This window comes from Nycticebus coucang, chromosome 5 (genome assembly GCF_027406575.1).
Source record: "Nycticebus coucang isolate mNycCou1 chromosome 5, mNycCou1.pri, whole genome shotgun sequence".
Taxonomy (NCBI): domain Eukaryota; kingdom Metazoa; phylum Chordata; class Mammalia; order Primates; family Lorisidae; genus Nycticebus; species Nycticebus coucang.
The window spans coordinates 98,131,766-98,153,144 of record NC_069784.1 but is presented as its reverse complement, the minus strand read 5'-3'; the positions used below and the strand labels follow the sequence as shown (position 1 = coordinate 98,153,144).

Sequence of the window (21,379 nt, the reverse complement as noted above, 5' to 3'; positions counted from 1 at the left end):
GAATGGAACTACAGCTCCTTATTTTAGGTGGAATAACCCAGGCACACAAGGATAGATACCACACGTTTTCACTTATATGTAGGAGCTAAAAGGTAGATCTCGTATGGGTAGAGAGTGGGATGGTGATTCCTGGAGTCTGGAAAGGGAAGTGAGGGGCAGGGGAAATGAAGAGATGTAGGCTAAAGGGCTATAAAAATACAGTTGGATAGAAGGAATGTTTTGTAGTATTTGATAGTACATTAGGAAAATTATAATTAATAATGATTTTTAGTGTACTTCTAAGTATCCTAAGAATTATAATGTTCCCAGCACACAAATTAGATGAATATTTGAGGTGATGGATATATGAATTATCCTGATTTAATCATTGCACGTTATATACAGGTATCAAAATGTCACAGGTACCCCAAAATATGTACAACTATAATATAGCAGTAAAAATTATTAAAATTAAATGTATTTTAGTGCTTAAAAAACATCCAGCAGGGACTTCAGCTCCCAATACTTTATCGCTGTACTACATTGTCACCTGGTAGGCAGTCAGTCATCCATCGACCTTCTAAGGCAGAAACCAGGGATCATCACTGACTCTTTTCTTATGTCTACATTTTCTTCCCAATCACTAAATTATTTTAATTCTATTTTCTCAATATATTTCAAATATGTCTAGTAATGTCCATCTTTACCATTTTTTAATATTAGTCTTTTACTATTTTTGTGTTAGTTCAGGCTACAATCACCTCTTACCCTGGGTATTAAGGCACCTTTTTACTTGGTGTCTCTACTTGGAGTCTGTTCTTTTTCAAAGATATTCTTCACACTGTTCTCAGAGTGAACTTTGAATTGCAAATTTGACCCACTCATTTCTCTGCTTCTTAAAAGCTCACCATTGACCTCAGCAAACATCTAAGCTTCTTACATTAGTACTCATGACATTACATTAGCCTAACTTCTCTGGCATTGTCCCTTTCTTTCCATGCTAAATGTTTATTTTTCAAGAACAATAAACATTTGCATCGTTGCAAACTCCCCCCCACCATCCCAGGCATACACATATACATTGCTTTGTTCGACAATTGACATTATCCCCAACTGTGTCTTAGTGCTTTTCTGAGCACTGGGGCAGAGCAGTGAACACAAGAATAAATCTTGCCCTCGTGTAATTTAGTTTCTGATATGAAGACAGAAAATAAACAAAAGAATCAGGAAGTCAAAAGATATTGTGATAAATGAGAAAATACAGCCTATATGGAATCTAGGAAGTGCTAATTGGGATTAGGGGTTACAGTTTTAACAGTGTTCACATAAAGTTTTACTGATGATGCAGTTTTTAAACAAGCCCAGCAGGGGAAGTGAGAGCAAGATGTCTGGGTATCTTCAGGGGAAGAGAGTTCTAACACATGGCAAGGAAGGAGACTACAGCTATAATGGAGTAAGGGCAGGAGTTGGTGTTAGAGAAGAAGGGGTGTGTTAGCATTTGTAGAGTTATTGCAGAGTTTTGAGTACAGTAGTGACCTGCTGATTTACATTTTATAAGATCACTATGACTTCTGTGTTGAAAAAAATGAAAAAACACAAAGGGCTGAAGTAGGGAGTTAAAAGGCTTTTGAAGAGATACAGGTGAAAACCTAGCAGTGGTCCAGATGATGATGTCAGTAGTGTAGGTGGTAAGAAATAATTGAATTTTGGATATATTTTAAAGATTGAGCCAACAGGATTGGGTAACATTGAATATGCAACGTGAGAGAAAGAAAGAAGTCAAGGAAGACTCTAAAGCAGTAGTTCTCAACCTGTGGGTCGCGACCCCTTTGTAACAATGAAAATACATCCTGCATATCAGATAATTACATTACGATTCATAACAGTAGCAAAGTTACAGTTATGAAGTCGCAATGAAAACAATTTAATGGTTGGGGGTCACCACAACATAAAGGGTCACGGCATTAGGAAGGTTGTGAACCACTGCTCTAAGCCATTGCTACGAACTTCTGGGAAGCCGGGATGATCATAAGCAGAAATGAAGACGAGTGGAGAGTAATAAATTTGAGAAGGGGAGATTAGGAGCTGACTTTTATGTTTGGGGCCTGTGTATTTAGACATTTAAATAGAAGTGCTTTGTACATGATCATATTTAAAATGAGGAAACTGAGTCACAGAGGGGAAATAAACCAGAAATACTGAATAGTTTTTGAAGAAAAGCTTTTGTTAAGAAAATTATAAGCTTATGAATACACCTAAAAATTTATTTGAGATTAATGACCAAGTCTGGAAGTAACAGAAGAAATGAGTAAGAAGCAATAATCATGGGATTTGCCTGATCAAAGTGGGTATCTCTTTAATCTTAATATTCTCCAATTTCTACCGCTCCCTTTGGCACATTGTTCTACTGGTCATATTTTCTGTAAATAATCTAAAATCGAAATGATGTTGTATACATTATCTAAAACTCAACAAGACTGATTGCTCTCAGTGTGCAATGTTCTGCTCTCTGTAATACCTCGAAATTATGCGGAGGGAGATCTCAGTTGTCGGCTTTATTGAATGTATTATCTAGGCAGATGAATTTAAATATTTTAAGGCTCCAGCCAAATAGTTATCCACAGAATCTTATAGTAAAGCCAAAAATAAAGTGACTTTATGTGGATTGTTTACCACTTATTATTGGGATACAGTGAACTTGTTGCTAGTATTGTTTTCTTACCAAGAATTTAGGTATCCTCCCTTTATCATGTATCTTTGGGCTTGTGGAACAATAGAGTTCTATTATAAAACTTCACTCTATTTACTTTAAATTTTAAAAAACATGTTTTGATATAAAATGTTTTGAAGCAAACACTGGATAGATATATTCAGTGTTTTTTCAGGTTTCTTGCAATGAGAAATTGATTGTCTTTTTAAAAATGACACCCTTCTAAACCCTAAGGTCGTTGAAATTAGAATAACACAATCATCCATCTGTTGTTAGCTCCCTCAGGATTTCAATCCATTATAAAATTTGCAAATCTGGAAAAATCAAATTAGTTTGGCTGTTTATCCCTTTAAAAAAAAGAAGAAAGAATAAAAAGATAAAAAGTTCTGCACATTTGCAATTTGTAAATCCAAACAGGTATCTTTCCAAGTCTTAACAGACATCCACTTTCTGTTGGCTGAGTTCCCTGGAATGAGTTGGGGATTTTTCCTACTATAATTGTTTTTTTTGAAGTGATAAATTAAGTGGTCCTTTTAGGCTAGTAGGTATCTTTTATCTTATCTCTTTTGTCTTCATGCTAGTTAATCAAAAAGTTGGAAAAATATCAAAATTTTGCACTGACTCACCTTTTGACTATTAAAATACAGTTTTTAATTTAACATTTATACTTGAACACCTTTTATACCTTCTTCAACTATTAAGCAAATACGCTGTTTTCTACCTTACATTTTTGAAACCTGTTTGTGAGTAAAGCACAATGCTAGATAAGTACAAGGATGTGTTTAATAATGAACCTGTCCTTGAGGAGGGGGGAAAGGCCATATGATAAATGAAGTATATTGAAGCATATAGTAAGGTAGAAAATAAAGAAATGAAAAGAAACTGAATTTTTCCATCAGTGCCATTATTTCAGACAATATGCTATTGCTTTTTTTTTTGAGACAGAGTCTCACTGTGTTGCCCTCGGTAGAGTGCTGTGGCATCACAGCTCACAGCAACCTCAAACTCTTGGGTTTAAGCGATTCTCTTGCTTCAGCCTCCCAAGTAGCTGGGACTACAGGTGCCCTGCCACAACATCTGCTATTGCTTTTTAATATGCTATTGTAATTGAGTTATTGTCAACGAGATGTTTTATTACACGTGCCATGGGTGTCCAGTAGCCATCAATGTTGACTGGTACTGTCATGGAAGACGAGAGGAGGAAGCAATGACATTAGAATTGAAAAACAGGAGAAGAAAGGAAGAGTGTTCGAGGCAAGGGCAATTGTATAATCAAGACCTGGGAAAAGTGATGCTTTTCCCTCAAAATAATACTGACTATACCAAGTAGGAGGCTGAGATTCTTACAGTAGCTTGGTCACAAGGTATTAAATTTTGAGACATGAGAGTTTAATATGTTGGGTAACATAGCATACTGAAAAAGCAACAGAACCTACAGACTGACTTTGGAGTGTGAATGAAGGAAAGAGCGAGCGGGGCATGTACTGTCAATTGATTCTTTGGGTAGTGAGAGTTCAGAGCAGGGCTTTAGGAGAGTTAGTCAGCAACCCAGCAGCAACTGCTCTCCAACCAGAGACTTGTCCCCCATTGGATAAATTCTCTACTCTTTTAGAAAACAAACAAACATTTTTCTGCACTATTTGCCAAGTGCCAGGCAGAATAAATTTTGTTTCTTCTACCACTGCTTTATGTGCTAGCTTTTCAAACCAAAAGTGGAACAGAATGCATTAGAGAATGATTTCAGTCCATGTAAAGTAAATTTTTTCAACTCATTGTATTCCGAGACTATTATATTTATATTTATTGGGTATTTCAAATATAATTTTGTATTGGTGTTATCTTGACTGAATTAAGCATTGTTAAATAAGTAGGGTAACGATGCTATGTGTATGGTTGCTTGACGTTTTGAACAACTTAATTTCATTATGCTTTTCACAGTGGCTTTAAAAAGAAGGAGTTATATCATCTATGTGTTATTTTATTTCAATGTACAGAAAATATTTTTATGTCCATGTCCCCTGCTTCCCTCTCCATCTTACTTCAGTTTCACATTTAGCACAATTTCTTTTGTTGCTTTTCATTGGATGTGTCTTCAATTATCTATCCATTTATTAATTCACTGTTTATTAAGCACCTATTATGTATTCCCCACACTGTTGTGCATAAGCCAGTAAATTATTAGTTATCAGCCATGTATCAAATCCCCTGAAGACATCCATTAATTATTAAATTTTATTCATTCAGTTTTCCCCCATTGGTTGTGTTTTACTTCTAAATATGTTAATTTTGCTTTATAACTTGAAGTGAGTCCGGAGTTGTATGTGGTAAAAAAAAATTTTTCACAAAATTTTTATAGTCTCAGTTCTATTTCAGCTTGCCAAGTTGTCATACAAGTTTAAAATTAAAGTATTTCCTTCAATATATGCCCCTAACCCATTTTCTAATTTCTTCATTCCTACTATAAGAAAGTTTTCATCTCTTCTAATATTGTTCCTGTAAGGTGTTATTCATAATAAAAGTTTTGTACATCTATTTTGTATCAATGATTCAATGATTTTTAAATAGATATTTGATGTTTATTTTGGTATGCTCAATATTTTATTATAGCCTAAGTTAAAAGCCTTTTTGAAAATTTTACTGGAATCATTGTTAAAGTGAAATTTGTATAATGGGGTATAATTGTCCAATGGTAGTGATATCTAAATTTCACTTTCATTCCTTTAAGTACGGATCTCAACTTCAGTTGTACAAAAAACAGCCTATAGAGGTCTTTAAAAATACAAATGACTAGACCTTCACCCTTAGCAATCTTATGCAGTAGTCTGGAGTAAGTCTGTTCATCTTTACTTTAAAAAGCTCTCTAAAGATTTTGAGGCACAGTCATAATTGGAAACCATCATCTATTGAAATGTGTTCATAGTTGGAATGTTTTTACAGTCTCCATGAAAATACCAATGTCATGTTTCACATACCTAGAAAAAATAATTCTGCTCTTTATTTGGAACCAGAAAAGAGCCCACATAGCCACAGCAACTGTACACGAAAAGAAAAATCTGGAGGCATCATTACCAGATTTCAAATTATAGCACAATCCCCTAGTTACAAAAACAGCATGGTATTGGCACAAAAATAGAGAAAGAGAGCAATGGAGCAGAATAGAGAATTCAGATATAAAAAAATCTACCTAAAGCCAACTGATCTTTGACAAAGCAGACAACAATGTATATTAAGGAAAAGAAGACCTACTCAATAAGTGAAATTGGATAGCCACATGCAGTGAAATGAGACAAGATTCTTATCTCTCACCACTGACAGAAATGAATTCAAGATGGATAAAAGATTTAAATGTAAGGCTCTAAACCGTAAGAATTTTAGAAAAAAAATTATGATGTCAGCCTAGGCAAAGAGTTTACAAAGAGACTCCCATGGCATTTAACACTACAACAAAAATGAATAAATGGATTTGGTTAAACTAAAAAGCTTCTATACAGCTAAGTAAATAATCAGCCGAGCAAACAGACAAGCTGCTGAAGGGGGGAAAATGTTTGCAAGCCATACAGCTGATAAAGGGCAAATGTCCAGATTCTACAAAGAACTCAAGTAATATCAGCAAGAGAAAAGCAACCCCATTAAAAAGTGGTCAAACGACATAGAAGCTTTTCAAAAGAAGATAGACTAACAGTGAATAAATAGGAAAAAATGCTCAACATCACTAATCATCATGGAAATGGAAATCAAAACCACCATGAGATATCACTTCTCCCAGTTAGGATGTCTTTTATTAAAAAGTCAAAACAGTAGATGCTGGCATGGATCCAGAGAAAAAGGAATACTTAACACACTGTTAGTGAGATTGCAAATTAGTACAGCCTCTCTGGAAAACAGTATGGAGATTCCTCAAAGAACTAAAAGTAGACCTCCCATTCAATTCAGCAATTCCACTGATAGGTATCCACCTGAAGGAAAAGAAGTCATTTTATCAAAAAGATACCTGCACTTAAGTGTTTATTGCAGTGCAGTCATAATTGCACTGCAATTATGGAATATGTGGAATCACCCTAAGTGCCCATCAATTCGTGGGCAGATTAATAAGATGTGTCATTTTATGGAGTACTATTCAGGCATAAAAAAGAATGAATTAATGCCCTTTGCAATATTTGGATGGAACTGGAGACCATTCTTCTAACTGAAGTATCTAACTTAGATACTTAGAAAAAACAAACACCATATGTACTCACTATCAGGGAAGTAAAAATCAAACAAAGGGGAGGAAGGAGAATGGGAGGGACAAAATCCTACCTAAGAGGTACAATGAATAGTGTTTGGGTGATGGAGACAATTATAGCAGTGGCTCAAACATTACAGAAGTGATCCATGTTACCAAAAATATGTGTACATCTTAATATTTTGAAATTTAAATAGTAATTTTTTAAAAAGAGTACTGAATAATTAGTATTGCTAATCTAAAAAATGTAATGGTAACAATGATGACCTAAAATCAACCTATATTTTAAGGTTCATCTTAAATATAATTTCTTCTAAGGTTCATCTTAAATATAATTTCTTCTAAGCTAGAAATAACCTAATCCCCTTCTAAATTCATATATACTTTATCATTCTTACTCCATTTGGGGTTTTAAAACACTTGTCAGAGTTACCTATATACATACTTTATCCCTGACACTATGTGGAAAATTCTTTCAAGGCATGATGTATGATTTATATTTAATTCTCCATATCTTCTTCCATGTTGGTCACATTGACTGTGTCAGAAAGGATTTGTTAAAAGGAAGGAATGAGCCCACAAGTGAAACAGATAATATTGACAGTACTTAATATGCCAACGTGTAATGAAGGAACAAGAACTCAGTGATAACGTGATTGAGAAAAGCTAGGTTGGGTCCTCTCTACCACCCGATAACTACGTGCTAGTTCCTTTAATTGTGTATTTGTGCATTGTGTGTACACGTAATGTGTATATATGCACACTGTAAAATCTGAAAGTTCCTGCTCTCCCTGAATGCTGTTACTGATGCTTTTGAGTATTCACTGTTAGCTTGGTCACTGAATGTTCTCAAGAACTAATCCAGACTTTCAACCTCTCCTGCAGTCCTCTGTACCATAAACACCCCTTTTCCACTTCTGATAGATGATCACAGTCCTTTACAAAGAAAAAGTGGTCTGCAAGAAAAAAATTATTCACTCCACCCTTATATATTGTCATACATTAAAAGTAGAACATTGATTAAAGATTTAAACATGAGGTCCAGGAAGGAAACAACAATGCTTGTATATATTTGTAATTCAAAATTTTATATATGCATTTCATGATGGAAGAACTTAGGTGTATTTCTAGACCATTTTCTGGCTTAACAGCTTTTTTGTTCTTATGGCTGAGTAGTGCGTTTTAAAACTATTATGAGTTGTTTTGTGTTTAATATGCTTTTAAGTGCTTTTTATGCAAGGAAAGTTGTTTGTAAAAGTTTCCTGTTCATTTCTTTGAAAATATAACTGACAACTCTTAAAAGAACAAACTCATCAGTGCTTTTAAAATTCACATTAAAATATGTAAAAATATTGCTTTCATCAATTTTCAATTAAAATGATTATTATGCAAACTTTTATATACTTTTATAACTCAGTTTTTATTGTTTTTAGTTACTGATGCAAATGTGAAGAATGAAAGTCTTTCATCTGTGCAACAGCTTGGCATTAAAATGACTGTCAGGTATGGTATAGGGAAATATCTCTCTTGTGCATTTCTAGAATTTGTTTTGTCTTTCTACATGCTTAATAGTATTTAATTTAACAACCTACTGTTTTATATACTTTAAATACAGAATTTGTCATTCATAAAATAATAGCCTTATTTTTGAGGCAATGGGCACATGGTTAAAATACCCCTGCAAGTAAATCGTTTATGGTTCATTATTATTCCAGAGGCTAATTAAAGTGTGTTTAAGCACCAATGGCTGTCATGTTTTTTCCAAAAATAACATTGTAAAAATCAGCACTTCGATAACACAATCATACTATTTTCTGTAATCTGATTTATTCTGTGGTGATAAATACAATAGTACACTAAGGATAGGTGCAGAAGTTAAAGTGAATAAAACCCAATTATTGTACTTTGAATTTTTAATACTTACATTGTAATTTTCAGAGGCAACTGGCAAACCATACAGTGGAGGAGGAGTCAAGGACTGAATCTTTGAAACTTCCCTTTCATACTATATATAGATATCTTGATACTTTTATTTTTCTTTTAGGGTCATCTTTAGAATCAAGCATAAAAAAGATTTATGTGAGAAAAAATTAAAATTAAATTAAAACATTAAATTAAAAATTAATTTAATTTAAAGTTTAAATTAAATCATGATGAAAATGATTTTAATTCTAGCTTACTTATATCACATAAAGCATCACTCTCTGGATTATGTTTTCTTACCTGCTCTTTATAAAAATATTTTGTAATGCCCTATTTCTATTCTGAAATAGAATCTGTAGATAATATAAGCAGGCTAACTAATCACATATTTCTCAGCTCTCTATAATATCTTATTTATAAGAAATAAATGGAAAATGATGTATAATGAGATGTTTGGATATAATACAGTCTTAAGATTTAGCTGTCATCCATATGTAGAATCATTGTGACTATGGCAGCTGCAAATGTAGATGAATTTTGTTTTGGTGTCTCAAAATATCACAAGCAATGTTGCCACTGGCAAAGAGATGTTCCAAAATGGTGAACAAGTCTTAGTAAGGGGTTAAACAAAAGTACTGTTTTTCTTTGATATATAGATAGTTGCATTCAATGGATATTTAAATATGTAGACTAAAACAGAATCAGTTTTAGGTACTTAATAAATAGCTTTTTTATCCACTCACAGTAACAAACAAGTTGTAACTGTACAGGATTGTCCCACGTCTAACCACCTGACCCTGGCTCACTGAGTACCAGTAGTGAGCCAGTCACTGTGACAAAAATGCTCCCATAAGTTTCCGAAGTGGCCCCTTTGTTTAGGAACATTAGACTAGATGAACTGTAAAGTTATTTCTAACCTTGATATTTCATAAAACTAACCTATTGATATTACATGTTTTAGATTAAGTTCAGGAAAAAAATGCTTGTTCTACTGCTCATCTACAGGGAATCATCTTTTTGTTCTCTCATTACTGTTTCATCTTCCTTTAAAGTTGTTAAGTATTTACTGTATGAATACTGCTAATCCGAATATAGTCATCAGAAGAATATATTGAGAGTTAATCTTTCCTAGGTGCTCTTAATAAAACTGTTATCCTAACAGTAGAAATTTGAAAACTTAAAACCTTGGGATCTTGAGAGGAATACACTTTGCTGCATTTCAAACAATCAATGTACAATGCAGGGCCAAATATTTCACATTTTATATGTTCTGTGGGTTTTCGATGTAGGTATGGCAAGTTCCTCAACCTGTTAAAAGACAGTGCAGAGAATGATCTTACTTTGATTTTAAAGCACTGTAAGAGATTCCTGAAACAACAGCAAGTTTCCATAAAATCTTCTCTTCATATCCTTTTTTGAGTGAATTCATAATAGTTGAACTTTCTTCGTGTATTTTTCCTAATTCTTTGATGAGATACCTTGACACATTTATAGTAAAATAAGCTATGCTGTAGTTTGTTATATTTTAAATATGCAATTTATTGAGTTATAATCATTAGATTCAGTCGTATTCATTGAATCTTAAACTGAGTAAAGTCATGAGAATGTATTTTCAGACAAAATAGGTTTTACAAATTCAGAATTTCTGTTTCTTTTTGTTTACCATATCCATTTATTATTTCATTTGAATTGATTATCTTTCAAAAATGAGATGTGACTTGAAGAAAAAATGTATACAAACAATGTACATTACCAAATTCTAAAAATGTATAGACTTTATTATGTTTGGCTATGTCAGTCATTTAGCAGATAACCTTAGCTACAGAAAGGATGGTACCATTTTATAAATGACTTGAACAAGTGTGTTTTCACAAAGCAGTAACTTTCCCTTCAGTTGCTTCTGCCATTGACCTCTACTGGACATGTACATTAAAATAGAGATCATGTAAGTGAGTCATTGTTCATTAATGGAGATTAATTTACTCAGTAGCTTGTGATTGAAAACACTATGCAAAGTGCCATTAGTATCTTTTTCCTGATAGAGATAATGGAAGTGAATATAATGTTGTAAAACTTCCTTGACTATGTTTTCAGTCTGTCTCCAAGGAAGTTATGCTGGCCATGACTGGTTTGTATCTTCTCTGTTCATGATAATGTTGGGGGACAAAGACAAAACATTCCACTTTCTTCAACAGTTCTCCAGACTTCTGGCCTCTGCTTTCCTTTGGTTGCCAAGACTACATATTTCTGTAAGACTTTCTAGTCTGTTTTGGAAAGAGAATTTGAAGGACCATCGCATTTAAATTCACTGGAATATTTTTTTATTTGTAGAGGACTCTAATAATTTTTATTTGTTTTTCTACTTGAGTAAAGTTACAAAAGTTATGTAACTCATGAAGTTACAAATTTCACACTTTCTCAAATACTTGATGTCTTATCTGTGGTAACTAAATAAAAAAATTAATGATCATAGAATCATGTCATGAAATAGAAACATGATAATGAAATTATTTAATAATTTTAAACTTGTTTGTAAGTTATATTAGTTAAATTCTGTATGTGAAAAGAAAAATATTGGATTTATATTTTTTATTGTTGCTTTATTAGAAAGAATCTCTTGGTGGTTAAATTATAGTCTAAGAAAATCATTAAGTAGAAATCATGACTATATTTCAATACGAGAAAAAAATTACTTTTAAGTACAGTTTTGAAATCTTCACTGAGTTATTATTAAGCTTTTGTAATGTATTTTACACTTGATCTTAGCCAAAAGGTTGAGAAGCGATTGTAATGTATTTTAAAAGATTTTACTAGTTTTATGAGATCTCAGAGGAGAAAACAGCCACCTATATTAGCTATGCTAATACTTTCCAAACATTTTCCATGACATGTTGCATTTGATAGTGAACTCACATGACACTCAAAGATAAGTTAAGGGGACTAATCAGTATCTATGTTGTATTAATGAACATATTAAATATTTTTTACAATATGTATTTTTGATAAGGAAAATCAGTTCATCAAGGAATTCATTAATAATTAAAATTTTATAGTTTTCTGAATTGGAGGAAAAAATAAAATCAATTCATCAAGTAATACATTAAAAAATGAAATTTTATGGTTGTATGAATTGAAATTTATACAGCTTGAAATAGGTGTATGCAATTGCTGAAAAAAATGTCCAGTTCTTGCTCTTCACCATAATGAGAAATTTTGCTTCTAGGACCTGAAAGAAAGAAATGGTAAAAAAAAAAAAAGGATGTATTGGCTTTTCTCCAATCAATGGAACTATTAACCAGAATTTCAATGATTCCATTTCTTTTAGATTAAAAATCTTATACTCTTCCATTTACAAATGGAATGTTGCAAATCTTTTGACAATGTTTACGGATTTTGAGTCCACTCATACATTGTCCTGTCAAATATTTTAAAATAATACCTATTCTCTGCTTGTCTTAATAATTCTTTTGTGTTCAGATTAAGACACCATCTAAAAATCAGCAGTGAGTCATGTTACACCGTAATTTCTAAAGTTGTAGTTCTATTACACTTTGAATCTATAAACTTTTTAGTAACACACTTTTATAACATCAGCAATCTTGTGGTATGACATCAGCAATCTTGTGGTCCAATAGCATTTCTTCACATGAAACTGAAAATAGGTAGGACTCTGGTAGCTTAGATTTCATTTGACTTATTTTGATAGCATCACTTTATATGGAATGTAGATCTATGAATGGAATGGAGTAACACATAACTAGAATCTCAGTTTTCAGAATGAACTCTTGATGTAAAGCCTTGACATCTTTCTATTGGTGCAGCTGTACTGTCAGTGATGACTTTTACAGAGTATCTTCCATACCAACATTTTTTCTTTCCAAGTACAAATACATCAAGTTGAATAATTTATTACCAGTAAATTTTTTTTCATGCCTCTTTGTAAAACAAATAGCATTATGTTAAAATACCTTACAGGAATTCATCTGGAGTTGTTACCTATGTGTTGCTACTAATGTCTGTACAGTCACTGTTCCAGTGGTATAAATGGTTTTGATTGAATCTTTTGGATTATTATTTACTCTATGCTACTTGACTTGGTAGTGCATTGAATAATAGTCTTCACATATTATATAAAAAGTGGTATCTTTTTCTGTTTCATTTGTTCTGTTGTCTCAAACGTTGTGCTGATAGTTTATATGCAAGTTGATGCAGTAAGCAAATCTGTACTGCTGTGACACTTTGCTTTAGCTATTAATAACAGAAACTTGTCTACCTTCTTGAGCTCGATCTCATATTATCATAAAAGCCTCACAAATCATCAACCTATTCTCCCAATCCACTTTCCTCAACTAAATTACCCTCTTCTGTTTTCTTAACTGTTTTTACATAGCCTATGTCAAGTCCTAATACAATAGTTAATGTATATATTAATTTTCTATGAAGACAACGTTTTCTGTTTTGTTCCCAGATGTATCCCTAGATGGCCCATCATAATCACTCAATAAGTATATGTTGAGTGCATGACATTTACATAGAACCATGTAAGGCACAGAGACTTTTATTCTTCAGAAAATATGTTTGAAGATATTAATTCCCTGCATTCATAAAACTGTTTTAAACAGATTACATTAAAAAGATCTTAAAGATAAGGGTAAAATAAGCAAAATGGAAATTAATGAAACATTAATTTTAAGTTCTTAAAGTTTTATAAACTGTTACTATACTAATCATATGAAATAAAATAATTTTTAAAATTTACCCTTTGAAGACATTTAGTCCAGAAGAATAAGTTTTGATTTAATTAAATTATCTTCAATTACTATTTTTAAGAAAAAACAACTTTGTAAATGACAAAATAATCGTTTTTTATGGAATTTCATTAAGAATCAGAGTTTGGACAAGTGTTAACATTAAAACCACCAGTTACACTGGGTTTGGCGCCTGTAGCTCAGCGGCTAGGGTGCCAGCCACATACACAGGGGCTGGTGGGTTTGAACCCAGCCCTGGCCTACCAAAGAACAACAACTACAACAAAAAAACAGCCAGGTGTCGTGGCAGGTACCTGTAGTCCAAGCTACTTGGGAGGCTGAGGCAAGAGAATCACTTAAGCCCAAGAGTTTGAGGCTGTGAACTCTGATAACACATCACTCTACTGAGGGTGACATAGTGAGATTCTGTCTCAAAAACAAACAAAAAAACACCAATTACATGATAAATTTTTAAAAATCAAGAAATAATTTTATGTGGGAATACCTAATCTCAAGGAATAATTTAATAAACGTGATGATTATATATGCCCCCTCTGTCAATAAAAAGTATGGAAAAGTAAAACAAATTCCCTTATTTTTTTTGTTTAAAACAGAGTTTCACTTTGTCAACCTTGGCAGAGTGCTGTGGTGTCGTAGCTCACAGTAGCCCCAAACTCTTGGACTCATGCTATTCTTTTGCCTCAGCCTCCCAAGTAGCTAGGACTATGGGTGCCTATGACAGTTTTTGGAGATGGGGTCTCACTCTTGCTCAGACTTGAGGTCTAGCAATCCACCTGCCTCGGCTTCTGAGATTGCTAGTATTACAGGTGGAAGCCACTGCGCCTGGCCTAGGAAAACAAATTAAATCGAAATAGAAGCCAGGGTATTTTACATGCACATATCAAAGAAAACCATTGATGATAAATCAGGCTAAAGTAATCCTCAGATGAACAAGTATAGTTCAACTGGAAGGTCATGGAATAGTGGCCATATAGGGCAGCTACTACAAAGCCCTATCTTACTCCCCCCCCAAAATATTAATCATTACCTGTATCTGAAAGTTTACAAAGTTAAAAATTCTAATGAAATTTAAATATGAATTTAGATTTAAATTTTATAGTCATTCACATGTCATGGCACACTTGTAACCTTTATGTGAGGCATCAGGAAAAGTCAGTCATATGACCAATCACTTGTAGGAGAGAGGACCAGTGTGAAAACCCCTTCCCTTTCTTATGTAACTTTCAGTCTTACTCATATGTGAACAGTCTATTTTCTCTCTCTCTTTTTTTTTCCTGAGAGGAGAAAGATTTATGTTTTCTAGAATTTTAGAATTAAAATCTTTCACATTTTCTCTTGTCCCCTATGTGTGATGCTCAGTTAACTACAACATTGCTGATAAAGTACCGCGCATCCACTGCCCATAGATTCCCAGAGATGGAGGATTGGATTGGATTAGTTTGAATTGATTGGGGAGTTTTAAATCTTTCTAAGAGGTCTTTCTATTTAATTTCCACAGCAATGTGAAACTAGATTTTTCTTAGTATCAGGAACAAAATGACTCATCAGAACACCTATCATGAAAGAAAAAACAACTAAGATTTTTACATTTTATTGCTAGGCTTAAATTTGAATTTTGAATCACTGAAGTAAAACACAGTAAAGTGTGTTGTTTTATAATGTCCTTCACGTTATGCCCCTTTTTAATATCTCCCAAGCCCTTTTTTTTGCTGATGATTTTTCTGCCATTCTATTTTAACTTAGTGTATGTAGTTTAACGTGTTGCTGGATGACATGTTAAATGCCATTATCCAGCGTGAGTTCTGCTTACTCCTATATTCTGAATAATAAAGTTGCTATTCTTTCAGAGTTGTGATTAAACAAAACACTAAAAGCAAACAATTTATAATTTGATGAATCAGGAGACACTGGTTATAGTCATGTGACTCAGAGCTGTCACCAGTTTTCTAAATACCTTTTGTTGTGAATTAGAGCTTTGAAATTGTAATTAACAGACCAATTAATAAAAGTTTGATTATAAATGAGTTTACCATGATTACTATATAGTCATTAGTATCTTGTTGTCATTTGGTCAATTTATTGAGTAGATATTCTGTGCAAAGTTTAGTGTTAAAAGTTTTGTTGGTTACCAAAAAGTATGGCATAATTTCTTCCAACAAAGAACAATTTGTAAGTGTAGAAGAACTCTGCCTCATATTAGGAAGTAGATTACATAACAATAGCTTCTTTTTCTTTTAGAAGGTAAATAATCTCTTGTATTTATCTCTTATTGGACCTGCTCTAAAGGTATTTTGTATGAAACATAGAAAAGATACTGTATAAGAATCATTTCCTATGCATTGAACTCTTATACTACTCTTACACACATGTAGAAAAAATTATTACCTAAGTTTGATCAAAATTAAAATATATGTATGAATTGATGTTTGCTTTAAATCTGTGTTAGATTTATTATTACAGGCATTATTAAAACATTGTATATTTATCAAAAGATAAAAATTGGTATATACTAATATATATTCAGTCCATATTATTATATTATTTTAACTACTCAATAGAAAGGTTTCTTTTGTCATAAACATCAATATAATTTGACTATAAGATGCCCATTTAATAATGTGCCATCTATGTCTTAATTCATCAATGCACAGAATAAATGTTTTTTCATGTACTGTGAGGTATTTCCTAAAGAATCTGTCATAAAAATACATATTTATATACATTCCTACAAATACATTTTTCTGGAGTATTAAATGATAAATCATTTATTATGAAAAAATAGGAAAATCACTGATAAATCAGCTTGTCAATTTCAGAAAATTTAGTATATAACTTCAAGCCTAAATATGTAAAAGCACATCAGCCTTAGCAAGAAAATTTATAAGAAATTCTCCATATTTTTAACTCATATGACTTTAATTTGTTTTAATTTAAAAGTATTAACTTTCTTTCATCAAAAATATTAAAAAAATAAGAGTTGTCAAGTAGAGGTAAGAAAATAAAATAAATGCCTTTCTGGAAGTCTTAAATCTTCAGATCTAATTTGATTATCAATTTTGTATTGCTATAATTGCTAGTTGAAGTTTTTCTAGACATAATTATATCTTTAAGTTTATTATCTTTATTTCACAAAACAATTATTAGATATAGGATATGGGATTTATAGTAACAATAATACATTATTGATCATTTGCAAAAAACCAACTTTATGAAGAAATTGATGAAAAATCTAAGTTTGTAAATATTTTATGTGTATATATACATATGTGTAATATATAAATTGCATTTAATATATAAGTAAATATGGGTATAAAATAAATATAAAAATAAATTTTATACAAAATAGTTTGTCTTAGAACCTTGATGGAAATCTATTATGTGTTTTTTCCTAGTTTTAGAAATAAGTTTCTTATGGAGTTCCCAATTTGGGTTAATATTAATTCAAGTTCCGATTTGAGTTACTATCAACATAGGAAAAGGGACTAGAGAGATATCTTCAAGATCTGACAAAGCCTACAGTCTTTTATGTTATAGAACCATCAGCCAAAGCCAATAATATTAAGCATAATGAAATATATCTAGTAGTAAAATGTAAAGCAGTTATTACTCATGAACTTATTCATTCATTCACCCCCTCGTCATCATTTTATTGTTTATTGTTTCATTCACCCCCCTCCTCATCATTTTACTAGGATTTAAGTTGCCAGAATTATAAACAGGAACTTTATTCTTATGTTTTGGAAAGTATACATACTGCCTTTATCAAGATTTATTCTTTCTACAGTGTTTAACATTCTGATTTATTAATTTACATAATTATACTATTTGCAGTAAATTATGTAGCCACCACACTAATTCTGAAGCAGAAATTCACATCCAGCCATAGAAAAAAATTTGGATAAGTATATGTTTATTTTAAATTAACTATATATTCATTATTTAATTGTTGATCTCTCTTTTATGCAGAGGAACCTACCTGTGGACACTGTAGAGACTGGCATCCATCCAATATATTTTTGCAGCATACATTATATTGAAATGCTGTTGAAGGCTGAGGTGCCGCTTGTGTTTTCAGCTTTTCACATGTCTGGTTTTGCACCATCACAGGTAATCTATAAAGGAAGAGCATTTCTTCAACTCCCATATTTCAGTGTCTTTAAAGAAAATTACATTCTCATCAAATGGAAGAAATACATTAAAACTAACAAGCGTGTAAAAAAAAAAAAAAAAAAAACTAACAAGTGTGTTTTTAAATCCCCAAACTGGGTTTTTCCCCCCTAATACTGTTACAATATAGGTTTGCTTTATAGCGATCCATAGTATTCAGAGTTTTGGCTATTCAGGCACAGACTTTCTGAAGGCCTATGACATGAAGGCCTTGTAATGTATATAACTAATAATACTTACTTTATAATGCTATGTAACAGAGTGCAAGAATTCTTAACAACATTGAACGTTTGGTATGTGAGAGACTGCGTCTTATCTAACAAGGAAGCCCAGCTGATTAACCCGTGCCTCAGTCTCAGCTTCTGCCACTGGATCTGGGAAGGATGGTGTTTTCCCTAGGGCCTGGAGTTATACAGTACACATTCTCTGGTCATACCCAGTAGTGGCCACAGATGTCTCCCTTTTGTGCATACCAGTCCTTTGTTGATGGAGGTATATATTGTTTCTTCAAAGCTTTTTCTGTTTTTGAATTAAATCTTCTCTTTGGGTTATAGTCTCAGAGGGCAGTAATAATTTAAAAATATGAACACTTCTAAAGCTGTAGACTTATATTATCAAGTAACTTTCACTTTATTCTCTTAATAGAAATGAAGAGAGTACCTATTTTTTATGTCTGGATGTTTGGCTTTTGTAAATCCAATCCCTAATTTAATAGGTGAAAATTACTTCTTTTTAAGATTTTTTTCTTTGAAAATTAGCAAGCTTGATTATATGCTCATAGTTTCGTGAGCATATAATCAATTTCCCACCTGTCTTTGTGTATGTTTATTTATTTGTACATACTATTTAAAAGTAGCATCCCCTATTGAAATCTTTTTGATTCCTGAATTGTATGCATATTTTACTTACTAAAACATTATGTCCGAATTTTGAGTAAGAATAAGCCTATCATTTACTTCCTACCTTTTCTCAAAGAAGTTAATTTAGCTAATTAAACCTATTGATTCCTTGAGATATACTTTAGCACCAATGTTGGGCATTTGGATTTGGGTGATTAGATTGCTATTATGTTAAATTATAAATTACTTTGAGGAAAAATGTGTTCTTACTAAGTAAAATATTGTAAAAATGCCTTTTTAATGATTCCCTGTTTAGCTAATCATTTTGTGTTAAGAAACAATATCGGCTCGGCACCTGTGGCTCAAGCGGCTAAGGCACCAGCCACATACACCTGAGCTGGCAGGTTCGAATCCAGTCCTGGCCCACCAAACAACAATGACGGCTGCAACCAAAAAACAGCCAGGCATTGTGGCCGGCACCTGTGGTCCCAGCTACTTGGGAGGCGGAGACAGGAGACTCGCTTGAGGCCAGGAGTTGGAGGTTGCTGTGAGCTGTGGTGCTGTGGTACTCTAGCCAGGGCAACAGCTTGAGGCTCTGTCTAAAAAAGAAAAAAGACACAATATCATTGTTTTGTTGAAGTTATATACTATTTTATTGATAATTATAAAATAGGAAGATAGCTTTTAAAGTAACTAAAAAGGTCTATGTGATTATGTAATTATTTGGACACAAATTTTATGTCTCAGAGCTTATTTATTTTGATCTCAGTAAGAGCAGTGTTTTTTGAAGTTGTATATTTTTAAGGACTGGTGGGCAGGTTGCTAAATGAAATATACAGATCTCTAAAGTAAAAATAGCTCAACTAGAGTATAAAAATTGAATGTAGTAAGAAATGTATTTTTTAATTAGTTTCTTTTAAGAATAACTGAGATCGTAAAGAAAATAAAAATTTAAATATATATGCTTAGTACATGAGCAGCAGAAAATCACATGTTCTAATTAACTTTTTAGTTCCTGGCTTAAGAAGTACCATAGATCTTTAACAATTCATCTGTTATCATTCCTTGGGGTCACCATCCTGCATATCATTGATTATTGTATTGTAGTGTGTCAACAAGTGGGCGAACATGGATAATCTCCTGGATATAATGTAGAAAAACTTGCTCATTCTTTTCTCATTTGCTGTTTTTCCCCCTATTATGAAAGCAGGATTACAGAAAACCATTTTTTGTGAATGTGGCTTTTTGAAAATGTAAAATCATATAAATACAAAGCAGAATGTCAAGGCAGGGGATGCCCTTTGTTCACAGTCAGATGAATAGACGTGTATGTCCCAGGGTTCTCCTTTCCATGTTGCTAACATGGCTGCTTGAAATGGTATCTTCTCCCTTCTGGGGAGTTCTTTACTTGTCGGGTACCTCTCCTTTAACATGATTCTGTTTTATATTTGTATACTGCTTTCACACCTCTCTTTTAGTAGAATTACATATCTGGAACAGTTATTAGTATCTTTCATCTCACTCTTAGTAGATGAAGACCCTTAATAGGATAGTATACCGAGGGTGACATACTGAGACTCTGGTTCAAATAAATAAATAAATAAATAAGTCTTTGAATCATAAAACTTGATCACTTAAAAATCATATCTATTTGGCGAGCGACCAAGTAGCCTGAGGGCGGGGTCTGAGCCACCTTGCAGCCCTAACCCTCGGGGGCAGAGGGAGACCAGTTTTGACACACAGGGTAAGTGGATAGCCACTTCAACAGTGATTCCAGCGACAAGCACTTCCCTGAGAAAGCTTCTGCTCATCCACAGGCACGAGAACTTAAAGAGCAAGAGGAAGAGAAAGGAAAATTAGGGCAAGGAAACAGATAAAAGAAATAACCCATGAGGAAGAATCAGCAGAAAACTCCAGGCAACATGAAGAACCAGTCCAGAACAACCCCGCCAAGGGACCATGAGGTAGCTACTGCAGAGGATTCCACCTATACAGAAATGTTAGGAATGACAGAAAGGGTATTTAGAATACACATGTTGAAAACAATGAAAGAAATGATGGAAACAATGAAGGAAACTGCTAATAAAGTGGAAAATAACCAAAAGGAAATCCAAAAACAGAATCAAATAAGAGATGAACGATATGAAGAATATAAAAAGGATATAGCAGAGCTGAAGGAAATGAAACAGTCAATCAGGGAACTTACAGATGCAATAGAAAGTATCAGCAACAGGTTAGACCATGCAGAAGAAAGAATTTCAGAGGTAGAAGACAAAGTTTTTGGGATAACTCAGATAGTAAAAGAGGCAGAAAAGAAGAGAGAGAAAGCAGAACGTTCACTGTCAGAATTATGGGACTTTATGAAGCGTTCCAACATACGAGTTATAGGAATTCCAGAAGGGGAAGAAGAATGCCCCAGAGGAATGGAAGCCATACTAGAGAATATTATAAAAGAAAATTTCCCAAATATCACCAAAGATTCTGACACACTGCTTTCAGAGGGCTATCGGACCCCAGGTCGCCTCAACTCTAACCGAGCTTCTCCAAGACACATTGTGATGCACCTGTCCAAAGTCAAGACAAAAGAAAAGATTCTGCAAGCTGCCAGGATTAAGCGCCAGTTGACCTACAGGGGCAAATCCATCAGATTGACCACAGACTTCTCTAATGAAACTTTCCAAGCAAGAAGACAATGGTCATCTACCTTTAATCTACTTAAACAGAACAATTTCCAGCCCAGAATTCTGTACCCTGCTAAGCTAAGCTT

At 33.1% G+C, this 21,379-nt stretch overlaps 1 protein-coding gene across 1 annotated transcript in view; it reads left to right on the top strand.

Annotated features, from left to right (window-relative positions):
• The window catches only part of TBC1D32 (TBC1 domain family member 32), a 270,218-nt gene that overhangs the window by 230,465 nt on the left and 18,374 nt on the right, over window positions 1-21,379 (top strand). Inside the window, exons 28-31 of the mRNA XM_053592345.1 lie at window positions 8,348-8,417; window positions 10,127-10,242; window positions 10,932-11,086; window positions 17,573-17,713. Coding sequence (XP_053448320.1) covers window positions 8,348-8,417; window positions 10,127-10,242; window positions 10,932-11,086; window positions 17,573-17,713 — 482 coding nt within the window. The remainder of the gene's footprint in view (window positions 1-8,347; window positions 8,418-10,126; window positions 10,243-10,931; window positions 11,087-17,572; window positions 17,714-21,379) is intronic.